The sequence below is a fragment of the Anomalospiza imberbis genome, chromosome 4 (genome assembly GCF_031753505.1).
Source record: "Anomalospiza imberbis isolate Cuckoo-Finch-1a 21T00152 chromosome 4, ASM3175350v1, whole genome shotgun sequence".
NCBI lineage: Eukaryota > Metazoa > Chordata > Aves > Passeriformes > Viduidae > Anomalospiza > Anomalospiza imberbis.
This window is the reverse complement of record NC_089684.1, coordinates 21,597,355-21,608,634: the sequence shown is the minus strand read 5'-3', so window position 1 is coordinate 21,608,634 and position 11,280 is coordinate 21,597,355. Positions and strand designations below refer to the sequence as shown.

At 42.8% G+C, this 11,280-nt stretch overlaps 1 protein-coding gene across 8 annotated transcripts in view; it reads left to right on the top strand.

The window, feature by feature from the left end:
• The first annotated feature begins 2,308 nt into the window (after nucleotides 1-2,308).
• NPNT (nephronectin) overlaps nucleotides 2,309-11,280 on the top strand; it is a 48,973-nt gene continuing 40,001 nt past the window's right edge. For 4 of the 8 annotated variants that reach the window (XM_068187454.1, XM_068187452.1, XM_068187447.1 and 1 more), the window contains exons 1-2: nucleotides 3,137-3,291; nucleotides 4,672-4,772. In XM_068187454.1, coding sequence (XP_068043555.1) covers nucleotides 3,221-3,291; nucleotides 4,672-4,772 — 172 coding nt within the window. In that variant the 5' untranslated portion in view covers nucleotides 3,137-3,220. Of the gene's footprint in view, nucleotides 2,423-2,586; nucleotides 2,669-3,136; nucleotides 3,292-4,671; nucleotides 4,773-11,280 lie in introns of those variants that run through there. The other 4 variants (XM_068187451.1, XM_068187450.1, XM_068187453.1 and 1 more) reach the window with 4 other exon arrangements.

Below are 11,280 nucleotides of genomic sequence, written 5' to 3'. Positions count from 1 at the left end.
AGATGTGCCTTCATCACTTATGGTGCAGAATACAGGAACAGAATATGTACCTGGGACTTGATTCCCTCAGAAGTTATAGATAATTCAGAACCTAATGGGCTTGCTAATGGCATGGTCAGCTGTAAGTATTTTCAACTCTTCCTCTGCTGTCAACACAGTGTATCTTATCAAGTTTAGGGTCTCGATTTGCATAGAAAGCTCTCAATCTGAGCTCAGTATACCCATGAGACTAGAAGTCTGAGATGAAGATCATGACTGATAGTGTGACTATTTTGGCACAAGACACATAAAGATAATTATGGAGGAATGGAGAAGAGTAAAAAAAAAAAAAAAAACAGGAAGGATCACTGTGCTTGCATAAAATGATCACTTTTTCAGGCAAAATTCACCTTCCTATGAGTTTTGACTTTTTTATACAGAAGGATAGCAGCATTGCTGTTCAAAATACTGTCTTCCTCTGTGTTTCTGCTTCATTGTTGCTAATTTGCAGCTAAAAACCTGACTATCATGTTATGCTTAACCAAGTGTCATACCAGTATCTTTAAAGAAACTTTTTGGACACTTGTTCTAGTCAATCATCTGAGTTCTTGGTGCACAGCTGCTGGACTTCTATAGTTAGTTAAGTCTTGCTGGACATCAGGTCAGCCTACCCGATGGCATCAGCATTTTGTCAGACGTTCATACTGCTTCACTAAACATAAGGCACAAAAGTGCTTTTTATTGTCATACTGCCAACAACTTCTCCATCTCCATCTTCTATACAGTATCTTGATACATACTCACACAACTTAATACACCTTTAACTGATCAAGAGATCTGGTTCTTTGACAGTTCACTCAGTAATCCTTCTACTGTAATGGATATGAGAAACTGCCTTGTTAAGAGAACTGCACTAGTCATGATGAACCATTGCCAAAACAAATGAATTCATAAGTGAGTGGATGTTCAGTTCCACTGAGGGGTATGGAAGTGTAATATGTGATCTTTCAGTGACTGGTTAACTGGTTTTCTGGGTTGATGTTCCAAAACAAATTGTAAAGGCAGCAGAAGTCAACCAAGAGCAGACAATCTTAATTAGAGTAGGCACCATGTCTGACCAGCACACCAGTACTAACATAGAAGAGAGCCAAACAGGCTGCTGAGGAAGTCTTAAATACTCAGTGCAGTCTGGAGAGATTAAATGATCTTACTGCCATTTGTGAGTGAACATGCCTTAAAGGAATAGTATGTGCTTTAAAATTGCTGCGTACATTAAGTACCATTATGCAGCATTGCATTAAAGGAATTGATTTTATGACATGTCCCTTTGGACATGAGAGGGAAAGTGTCGGGTTGCCCTAGACCTTAATTCAGAGTGATGTTCAAATGTTGGTTTTGGCACTTGTCCTGGACTTGGCAGTGGTGTAATTTGTGTACACTTTGTTTTTTTTTTTCCCTACAAGATGGAAAGGCGCATGCAGATGCTGTTGCCAGAAAGAAATCCTTGTGTTTATCACCAATAGGTTATACCCCCTTTTGCCCATTAAATCTTGAGAACGATTTCACTATGCAAGGTCTGTTATACCACAACACACATCCAAGAGAAAAAAACCAATTATCAATCAGTCAAGAGCTGGCAATCAGCTCTATATTTCAGCTAGGATCTAATACAAGCCAGATGATCTTCTGTCTTTCCCAAACAGCACTGTGTCACTGCATTCACTGTTTGGCTATCAGCTTCTCAAGTGAATGGAGGGAACCAGGTTTGGTCCTCAGTGCAGTTTTTATATCAGAGTCCTCTAAGGGGGCTCGGATGTTATCTGAGCACAGGTACCAGCACCTCGCAGAATCATCCCCTTGTAGCTTCTACAGTTGTTTTTTCCCCTGTGTCTGAGAAGTTCTGAGCTGATGCTGTGGATAGAAAGTTTATCATGGGGATTGTATGGTCACAAAAAGATGAAAAAAAAGAGGGGAAGGAGCATTGGAGGAGATCTGCTCAAATGTGAGCAGAAAGTGGTAAAACCATTCTGAGGAGAGGTGTAATTTTTGAAGGCTTACTAGCACAATCTGTATCTTGTGCAAAAATTGGCCACCTTTGTGCAGTATAACTTGAATTATCTGTGTTTAGAGGGTGGAAAATGCTCTGCACAGAACTACCAGCTGAAATCTGAAACTTTAAGTCATGGTTGGCATCCAACTGCTTTCTGAAGGGTTTGGCTTTGTGTTATAGCATAATCCAGAGAAAATCCTTGTTTTCTGCTTCTAAGCTACAGCCAGACTCTTGTAGGAACAGCTGATGAGCTTTAGCCTTGATGTAGGCACAATTTAAACAAATGCTGCAACCCAGTCCCAGTGCTTGACCCCATCTGACTGTAATCAGAGAGATCTCAGAACAGCTCTGACCCTAAACTGGTGACAGGCTGCTATTAGAAGTGTCCTTTGGTAGGTCGCAAAGCCATAGTTCATAGAAACCAAACAAAAATAAGGGCTGTATTTTAACATGTTAGTGGTGAGTACAGATGCAGTAATTGCTGTCAGTAGCGGTGCAAGCACATTGCATGCTGTGTGGTTAGTGTTTAAACTTATCACTTGCTCTTCTGGACACGGGCTGGACACCTGATGTCACACATGCCAACACCTGAGAGCTATTAATAGGAGTATTTGAGACAGGAAAAAACATATACACCTCGTAAGTCTTTAAAAAAGCTTTGTTGTTGGGGTGGTTTCGTTGGTAAAAGAAGGTCAAATCGTAACGCTCTTGGTTTAGACGGGAGCTTTGCAGAGAGGAGGGCGTAACCATCTTCCTTCAGGAAGTTCAAGATACAAAAGCTCATGACAAGGAAGCCCACCCTTCTCAGTGCCCTCAGAGCGCGGCTTGTGCCTCGCTGTCCGCAGCAGCTGGAGCTCGTTGCCGCTCTCTCCCGCCCCAGGTGTCCCACGCACGCCAGGTGCCCCTGGCAGGGGGAGGCGGCCCCGGGCGGGCCGCGGGCGCCTCTGCCGGGGTCGGGCGGCGCTGCCGCTCCCCGCGCCGCGCCTCCTCCGCCTGGCAGCCAGGCGGGCGGGCAGGGAGAGGGAGAAGGAGAGGGAAAGGGAGGGCGCCGAGCTCGCCGCCGCTCCGGAGCTGTGGCAGCGCGGCCGGCCTGGGCGGCAGCCGGACCCCCGCCCGCCCGGCAGCGGGAGCGCCTCCGCCACCGCCGCCCGCCCGGGGCTGCCTCGGCGGCCAGCGGAGCCCCCGCCGGCCATGGAGCTCTCCCTGCGGCTGCTCCTGGCGTCCTGCCTCTCGCTGGGGGCGGCCGGGGAATTTGACAGAAGGTAGGCGCGGGGAGAGCGGGGGCGGCGGCCGGGACCGGCCGGGCAGGGCGAAGTCGGCGTTCCCTGGGGGAGAGCGGAGGTAGCCCGGGCTCTCCCCTTTTAGACGCGGGGCGCTGTGGTGGCCCCCGGGCTCCTGCCTGGCACCGGCCCCCGGGGCTGGCTCCCGGCGAGGCGGGGGCGGCCGGAGCCTTCTGCGGGACGCGTGTGGCGCTGCCGATCCCCGATGCGGGCGGCGGTGCCCGCGGGCGCGGCCGGCCGGGGGGACGCAGGTGGAGGCGCGGGGCCGCCGGTGCCGCTTCCGGGGCTCCCGGCACGGACCTGCCGGCCGCCGAGCCTCCCGCCCCTGCCCCGTGCGCGCCTTGCTCGGCAGCCTAAACACGGGCTTAGGTATAAGATAAGTTTATTGCTCCGCCGGGGCTGCGTCCCGCAAGAATTAAAAACAAAGCGCATCGCGTGCTGTAGAGATAAAATTAGCTTATTGACGCCCGGAGGCACTCGAAGCATACGGCGGCGGAGATCGCGGCTCAAGTTCTGACACGAAGCTCGGGGCGCGTGTGCCCGCGGGCCGTGTCGCGTCGTGTCGTGTCAAGTGTCGCGACCGGCGGCGCTGCAGGGAGCGGGCACTGCGCCGTGCGGGGCAAGTGGCCAGCGCGACCCCCGCCCTCCCCAGGGATTCTTTTTGGTTTTTTTTAATAGGATCTGTTCAAATGCAGCGCTCACGGGGTTTCAGCCCGTCGTTTAAAGACATTACTGATTCGTGTCAATAGTTTATAGCTGCGTGAGGCCGTGGTATCTTTTCCTTGGAACAAGGGAAGACTACCGGTCTCCTTTTATATTTAATTTCTGTTTAACAGTCCAAGAAGCTTTTTTTTTTTGCGTTCTTTTTTTCCTTTTATGTTTCAGTAAGAAAACTTTGTCATATATTGTGAACTGAAACAATGCCTAAACTTTATGATGGTGTTTATTCCACACTGTAGGTTCTGTTTCAGACTTCTGAAGTTCTGTTCAGTGCCAGCCTGGGTGTGGCAGCAATGAGCATACTGCAAAGCATGTTAGCTTTTTCAGGCTTTGCTCAGTTATCCTAACTATCATTTCCCCTCTCCACCTGTTGGCATTTGCATTTTTTGAACTAAACAAAGTGCTAATGACAGAAATATCCCAAGGCTCAGCTGAGAGCACTTACTCTCTTCAAAGAAAGTAAAAAAAAAAATTATATATCTCTATACAGAAGAGGTTTTTGCTGTTCTTGTCTTTTGGGGTTTTTTTGGTTGGTTGGAAGATTAATTTTTTTTTTTTTTTTTTTTTTTTTTTTTTTGCTCTAGGATGATTTGAGCTACTTTTAAAATGTGTTACCAGACTTTGTTGAACTGTCTTGTACAGGTGGCCCAGACAAATGGTCTCATCTGCAGGACTGTGTCGGTTTGGAAGCAGAATTGACTGCTGCTGGGGCTGGGCCCGAGTGGCCTGGGGACAGTGCCAACGTGAGTATCACTGCTGCTGGGGCTTCTAGTCACTTGTAGAGAAGGCTTGTACACACCTAGTCATGTCTTTCACGTGTTCACACACATCCTTACAATGCAGGGCTAGGCTTTTGCACGTGTGCGCCTGACTGACTTAGAAGGATGCTGTCATGTTAAAATTCTGTCTGTTTTTAACAGTGCTAAAAATTATTGCAGTCAAATAAAGTAAAATGGAGTTAGGGCAATGAGAATTTGGAAATTTCTGTTTGGTGTCTGCTTTGTTTCGTGCTCTGATCTTATTACCTGGTGTAACTACACTGTGTAATGTTACAGGTACTGCAGGGCGATAATATTTGCATCCAAGAAGGAAACCAAAATTACTGATATTTCACTTAGAAAATTGATGGAAATGTTCCAATAAGTATTAAGCGCAAGTATTCTTTCAGTAAACCCAAACTAAGGGGATAAATCTGCCTGACAGCATCCTTTTACTGGGTCACATGTGAAGAGAAACATCTCTGAGATGCTCACATCTATCTAGACTCTTTGATATGACTGCAGGATAAACCAATAGATAAGTCTTCATCATTAACTACACCTTCAATAGGAATTCTGTGGAGGCAGCTAGTACTGTGTAGAAATTAAAATTGTTAGGAGCAATGTAGAGACTTCAGCCTGTTAAAGTTACCACCTTTGATACTGAGGATGCTTACTCATGTGTTTGACACTCATACGTGAGGGACATCCTGAAGTTTTGTCAGAAGCAAGCCTATAAACACTGGTCCTTAGCTTTTTATTATTTTATTTTTTTTATTTAGACACAAACTTATGTGGATGAGATAATTTTGTGCCAAGCCATTTCCAAAATAAAACAGGTGTTAAATGCTGTAAGTTCATAGTCTGCAGGGTAAATATTTGGCAAAAGATAGGAAAAGCCTTGGAAATGCAACTCTCAGCAAAGGTTTTGTTCAAATCTGTAAACAGCAAGACTGGTTTCTCTCTTCCCAAGTATGTTAGAAGCCCACAAGGTTAAAAGATACATAAGATGACTAGTAAAAAACTATGGAAAGTACTTCTGGAATACAACATTCCTGATACTGTTTCTTTGATGCAGAGTTCTCAGGTTGATACCTCTCCAGCCATACCATGAATAATTTTGATTTTTAGGGCTCTAATTGGTAACATGTAATCCTTTCCTTGGCATGAATATTTATGAAGAAGGAAGAAAACTATTTAGTAGGTTGATTGAGGCTACTCCAGAGGCAATAGGATCTATATCCATCTTTTGTGATGCAATTTTATTTGAAAATCGTTGTGTGTTTAAATGTTTGAGGCTATGAAGGTTTAACTGGCAAATATCAATAATTTGCTTTGTTTAAAACAAACAAAAACCAAGAGTCCAGACTAGTGTGTCACTTTTCTTAGACAAGTTGTCTTCCATATTGCGACCATAAATTATAGCTCATGTTTAGGTGAAAGTCAGTTTCTCATTATTACCAAATCTGATTTATGTTTGCATTTTTATGATCTTGGGAGACAGAAGTTGCATAAATTTATACTATCAAAAGATTCATAATTAAAAATTTGAAATGAGACAAAAGTAATAATACACAGAAAGTATAATTTATTTGTTGTTCTTTGAATTCTGTCAGTAAGCTAATTTTTAGTGCTAGCTTTTCCAGATACTATAAATGGTTTTTTCTTTTCCTTAAGGCTAAAGGTAGGTGAATGCTCACCTCCTTCCACTGCATTTTAGTCCATTATGCACAAATTTGTCTCCATGCGCATTCAGAAGACATGTAGATAGGTATTTTCTGGGATCATCTCCAGTAATTGGGACCAGACTTTCAAAAGAATACCATTATCACTTAGGTGTCAAAAAGCATTTTCCACCTTTTTTTTTCTTTACATACTGATAGTTTTTGAATTGCTGGATCAGAAGAGTCTCAAATATTTAGGTGAAAATTTTACTGAAACCATCAGCAGCTCCTTCTCTGTTCTAAATGGGAGTCAAACTATTGGCAAAATAAAACATGAAAATCTGCCCCAGTTGCGGGTGGTGAAAATTCCAGACATATCACAAAGCAGGAGATTACACTAAATGAAAGGGAATCTCTCTGGTGCTTGGAGCCAAATAGAAAATCTGTAGTCAGCTCTCCACCTTGGGAATGTGGCACCCAGTATGTAGGATTAACCTGGCACGGAAGACAACTTTTCTGGCCTCAAAGGAAAACTTGGGTATTTTACTGTATAAAGGAATATCACTGAAAATTTTCCAAAAAGCCAAGTATGTGATTATTTCCTCTGCTTTCTCCCTAGTCAAAGGTAAAGCTCTTAGCCCTGTCCCCAAAATGAGTGGCATAAATAGGTGTCAGACTTTCTCTACTAAATGTACATTTTCTTTGGTGTTTTAGTACAAGTTCTGTTTGCACAAGGAAAACAAGTGTAGGGTCAGACTTAAAAGTTAGCAGTGAGACCCAGTTTATAAATGTGTCTAAAAGAAGCTTCAAATATTTAGGCAATAATGCTGAACTCTTTATTAGTGAGTTGGAACTGCTGTTTTTCAAACCACCTTGAGCCATCCTTGGTATGTCTGGAACTGCTACAGCACCTTTGGACTCTCACCTCCTTACTCACCCATAATTTACCACACGGGCACTAATTATCTCTGAATTTATCCTTCTGACAACAAATGTAAGGTGAGAGCTATGCTGGAGCCAGAGTGGAGCAGGCACACAGATACATGATAGGGTGGTCCCAGTTTGCAGAGAAGTCTGAACTGTGATGAGTCAAGGCCAAGTGGTCACTAAAATACCTGGATGTGTTTTCTGCTGTCCAGCTGAGCTGCTCCACCAAGCACGTGTGGATGTGCCCTCTGCCCACAGCTATTAAGAAAAAAAAAAAGTGTTTGTTTAAACCAGCTGTATAATTTAATTGTTTGATTGTGACAAATGCTTAAACCTGAATGAGTCAGCTCTAGCAGAGTATGAGTGTGGTGCAGCTGATGAGTGTCTTTAAGGCCTTAAGCCTTGATGACTCTGTGCTCCTGATCTTCCATCCATAATCCATCCAAAGAGTTGCAAATGGAAACTGAGCTGTGTTAGCTAAACTTGGTTTTGTGAAGTGTGAAGATATTCCTTTTATGTCCCTTTGACTGGCAAAGGAGTGCACATGGAGCATAATCTTGCTCAGTGCTGCTTAGCAACCTCACTCAGCATAATAACTCAGCTGTCTTCTGCTCGTATAAACATGGAGGAAGAAGTTGAAATAGGGCCCTCCTTTAATTTACATTTCTTTCTTTACAACATCCTCTGTCTCCTCTTTACACCAATCAAGACTTGTGCACGTAGGTCTCATCTGTCTGTAAGCTTGCTTCCAGAGCTTGTCAGTGTCAGCTGTAACATCTCAGCCTGTAGAAATATTCACTCTGCAGTGACAAGAAATTCCCTTCCCAAATGCTCTTTCAAATTCCAGTAAATGTGCTTAGAAGGTGTCCTTCAAACTGAAAGAATCAAGAACTTTGAAACAGGTTGGATTTTTTTCCTTTCTTGCAGGTTTTGAACACCCAAGTGAGATCCATGTTTAGGCAGCTAAATGCATTTTGAGACTGATAAAAACATAGGCATGTTTTCAAAGGCTCTGAACAAATGTAACTCAAATTCATTGGCATTTCTTAGTCCTTGTAAATTAAAAATCCATCCACACTTGTTTAGTGGCTTAGATTTAGAGCTGTGCATATCCTCCATCATTAACATAACTCAGCAGCTTTTCGTAGATTTTGATTTGGTATGTAAAAGATTAATTCAACTTGGTGTGTAGAAAGGCTAATTTGGAAGCAACAGAAATTATATTTTAACACCAACTATTAGCTCCTATGAAATACCCTCATCAGTGATAGAGTTGATCCTTTATCCTCTGAGAGACTCTCAGCATCAATGCTCTGAAGTTAGATATTAAATATCCCACTTGAAATTAGTCCAAAAATCCCATGTTGTTGCCCAGCCTGCAGGATTTACTTGCACTTTAATTAGTAGGAGTGGGAGTAATAGCTGTAAGTGGGAATAATCACACAAAAGCCTACCTCTCTGAAAGATGGTATGTTGATAAAGTACCTGATGAAATATGTGTAAAAATAAGGTTGTTGTCTTGCTTTATGACTTACTGTTGTGCACACAGCTGAGCTATAACCCAGAGTAAAATTGAGGGTAGAAGGAGTTGCTTCTGAATTTCTTTTCTCAGAGCAGAGGAGGTGACTTCCTGTGACACAGTATTTTTGGTGAAAGCAGGTATCAATAGTGCATTTTTAATTTCTAAGTGCTTTTTCATTGTAAGGCAACAGCATCTGTGGTACTGAATGTGTTGTCCTAACCCAGAGCCCATTCAAGGGATTTTAAAGGACACAGGGAAAACCACTCATCTGTCTAGGTTCCCTCAAAACTGTTCGTAAAACTAATGATCTGTCTGCCTCTCTTTTAGCTGGCTGACAAATATCTCTGTAGTTCTTTCAAAAGCTATAAAAATGGTTTCTCCGTGTGTGTGTGTCTTTCATGAACAAAATACACCTGCTTTGAACCTGGCTGTGTGTCTGTTTGTAATTGATTTGTACACCAGTTATATGTAGTCAAGGTACACTACAGATGTGAAGATTGTTTCAAAACTTTAGGTGCAGTTTAACAGCAAAAAACTGTGGAAAGAGATAATACTTTAACATAGATTTAAAAAGTTAAGCAGGATTTTAAAAGAAAAGCAATATGAAGTGGCTTGAATTCTCCTTCTGCATTACAATTTGGACAACTCCTTTGCTGGAGCTGAAGGCAAAAATGGTTCCGTTTGCTGTGTTAACTTAGATACAGAAGAGAAGACAAGATCTGCAGGTTCTATAAACAAATGCAGATCTACTGTCAGATCCTCTGCCGACTGGAGTCTGTGTGACTGTTGGAGTCACACAGATTTTGTCTGATGGATAGAAAGTTTGACCAACAGAAGATGCTTAATAGGAATAAAACTTAACTGAACATGGGTTTGATGATCAGTGATATTTGATGACTTCACCCATTTTTATGTGTAATTCTCCTTAAACAGTAAGAAAATCTATGTAGTCTGTCTCAAGAAGGGGTGGTGAAGATGAGTGTGCTCTTTCAGAGAGCCCATCAGTTGTAACTCCATCTGGTTATCTCCCCGTGCTGAGGTTTGTTTTACCTAGGAAGCAAACCCAGAGTAGGTCAACAAAGTAGTTTTCCACCACAATTGGCTTAAAGGCCTAGGGACAGAACAGTCAAGGATGTATAAAGTCAAACCATCAGTTTACACCTCCCCTTAGCTTAGCATCATTAAAAAAGTGTTAATTGAAGGATGTCAGGCTGGCATTTAGAGTTAGCCAAACCTGGTAGAAAGCATAGGATTTCAGGAAGTTCTAAAGAGGACTTGCAAGAGAGAGGAGCTTGTACAAGATGATGTATAGCAGATGCAGGCATAACTGAGTGCTTTGCTGGGAACTGTGCATGTTGCTGCCTTCTCACAACCCTTGGGAAGGCTCTTGCAGTGTCTGTGTTGCTGCTGCTGTCCTAATGAGCTCAAAGGCTGTGTACCTGTTCTGTGTAATCTCTTACAGGGGTGGGAGGGGGAGGAAGCAGTGGCTGTGCTCTCATTGATGCTTAGAAGGAGATTTTGTATTGGTGAAAATGAAGTTGATGGGAGTTTACCCATATAAATCATCCAACACATCAATGGGAGGAGAGGCCATGGGCAGCTTAGGATTTCTGTTTCCTGCATGTAACATTGCTGTCAGTGGAAATGGCAATTCTGTATAGTCCAAGATGCACAAAAATAAAACCATGATTGTGTCAATAATGACCAGTGAAAACAGTGGTTTCTAGGAGGCTGATCTGCTAGCAGAAACATCCCCAAAGTCAGTAAGAGTTTTGCTACTGAATTTAGGGTTGCAAGATCACAGTCTGAATTAATGCTTTGTGTTGGCAGTGTTTAATAAATACTGATACGGAGCATGTCTGCTTCTTATAAAATGACTGATATTTTTGTGCATCCCTGGTACTTTTCAAAGAAAAGGCATTTTATACAGAATTGCAATACTGCTTTACACTGCTATTCAAGAATAAAAATGAGGTTTTGCTATTTTTATTCATTTTTTCCCAGTTTAGAGCCTTTATGCCTTTAAAGCATGACTTTACTGTGTTAAAGATACAGTATCCTTTTTCATTTCCCTACTGCATTCCTCATGAACTTCATATACAGATTAGTAGTTTTGCAGCCTGCTTTTTTCTAAGGAAATGTCATCAGTAATCAATTTGAGCAATTGCATCTTCTCTGAAAGCCCAGCAACAACCTGAGGAGCTTCCTTTCACTGTAACCAAGGATAAGGGACTTCCTGGTTAAAACTAATTTAAACTAGTATAAGTTGCAATCATAGAAAACCCTGAAGTGTTGGTCACACACTACTTAAAATACAAAGAGCTGCTGTTGCTCAAGTCCCGGCCTGCTATCACAAGGCTGTGTAGCCTAACAAGCCATG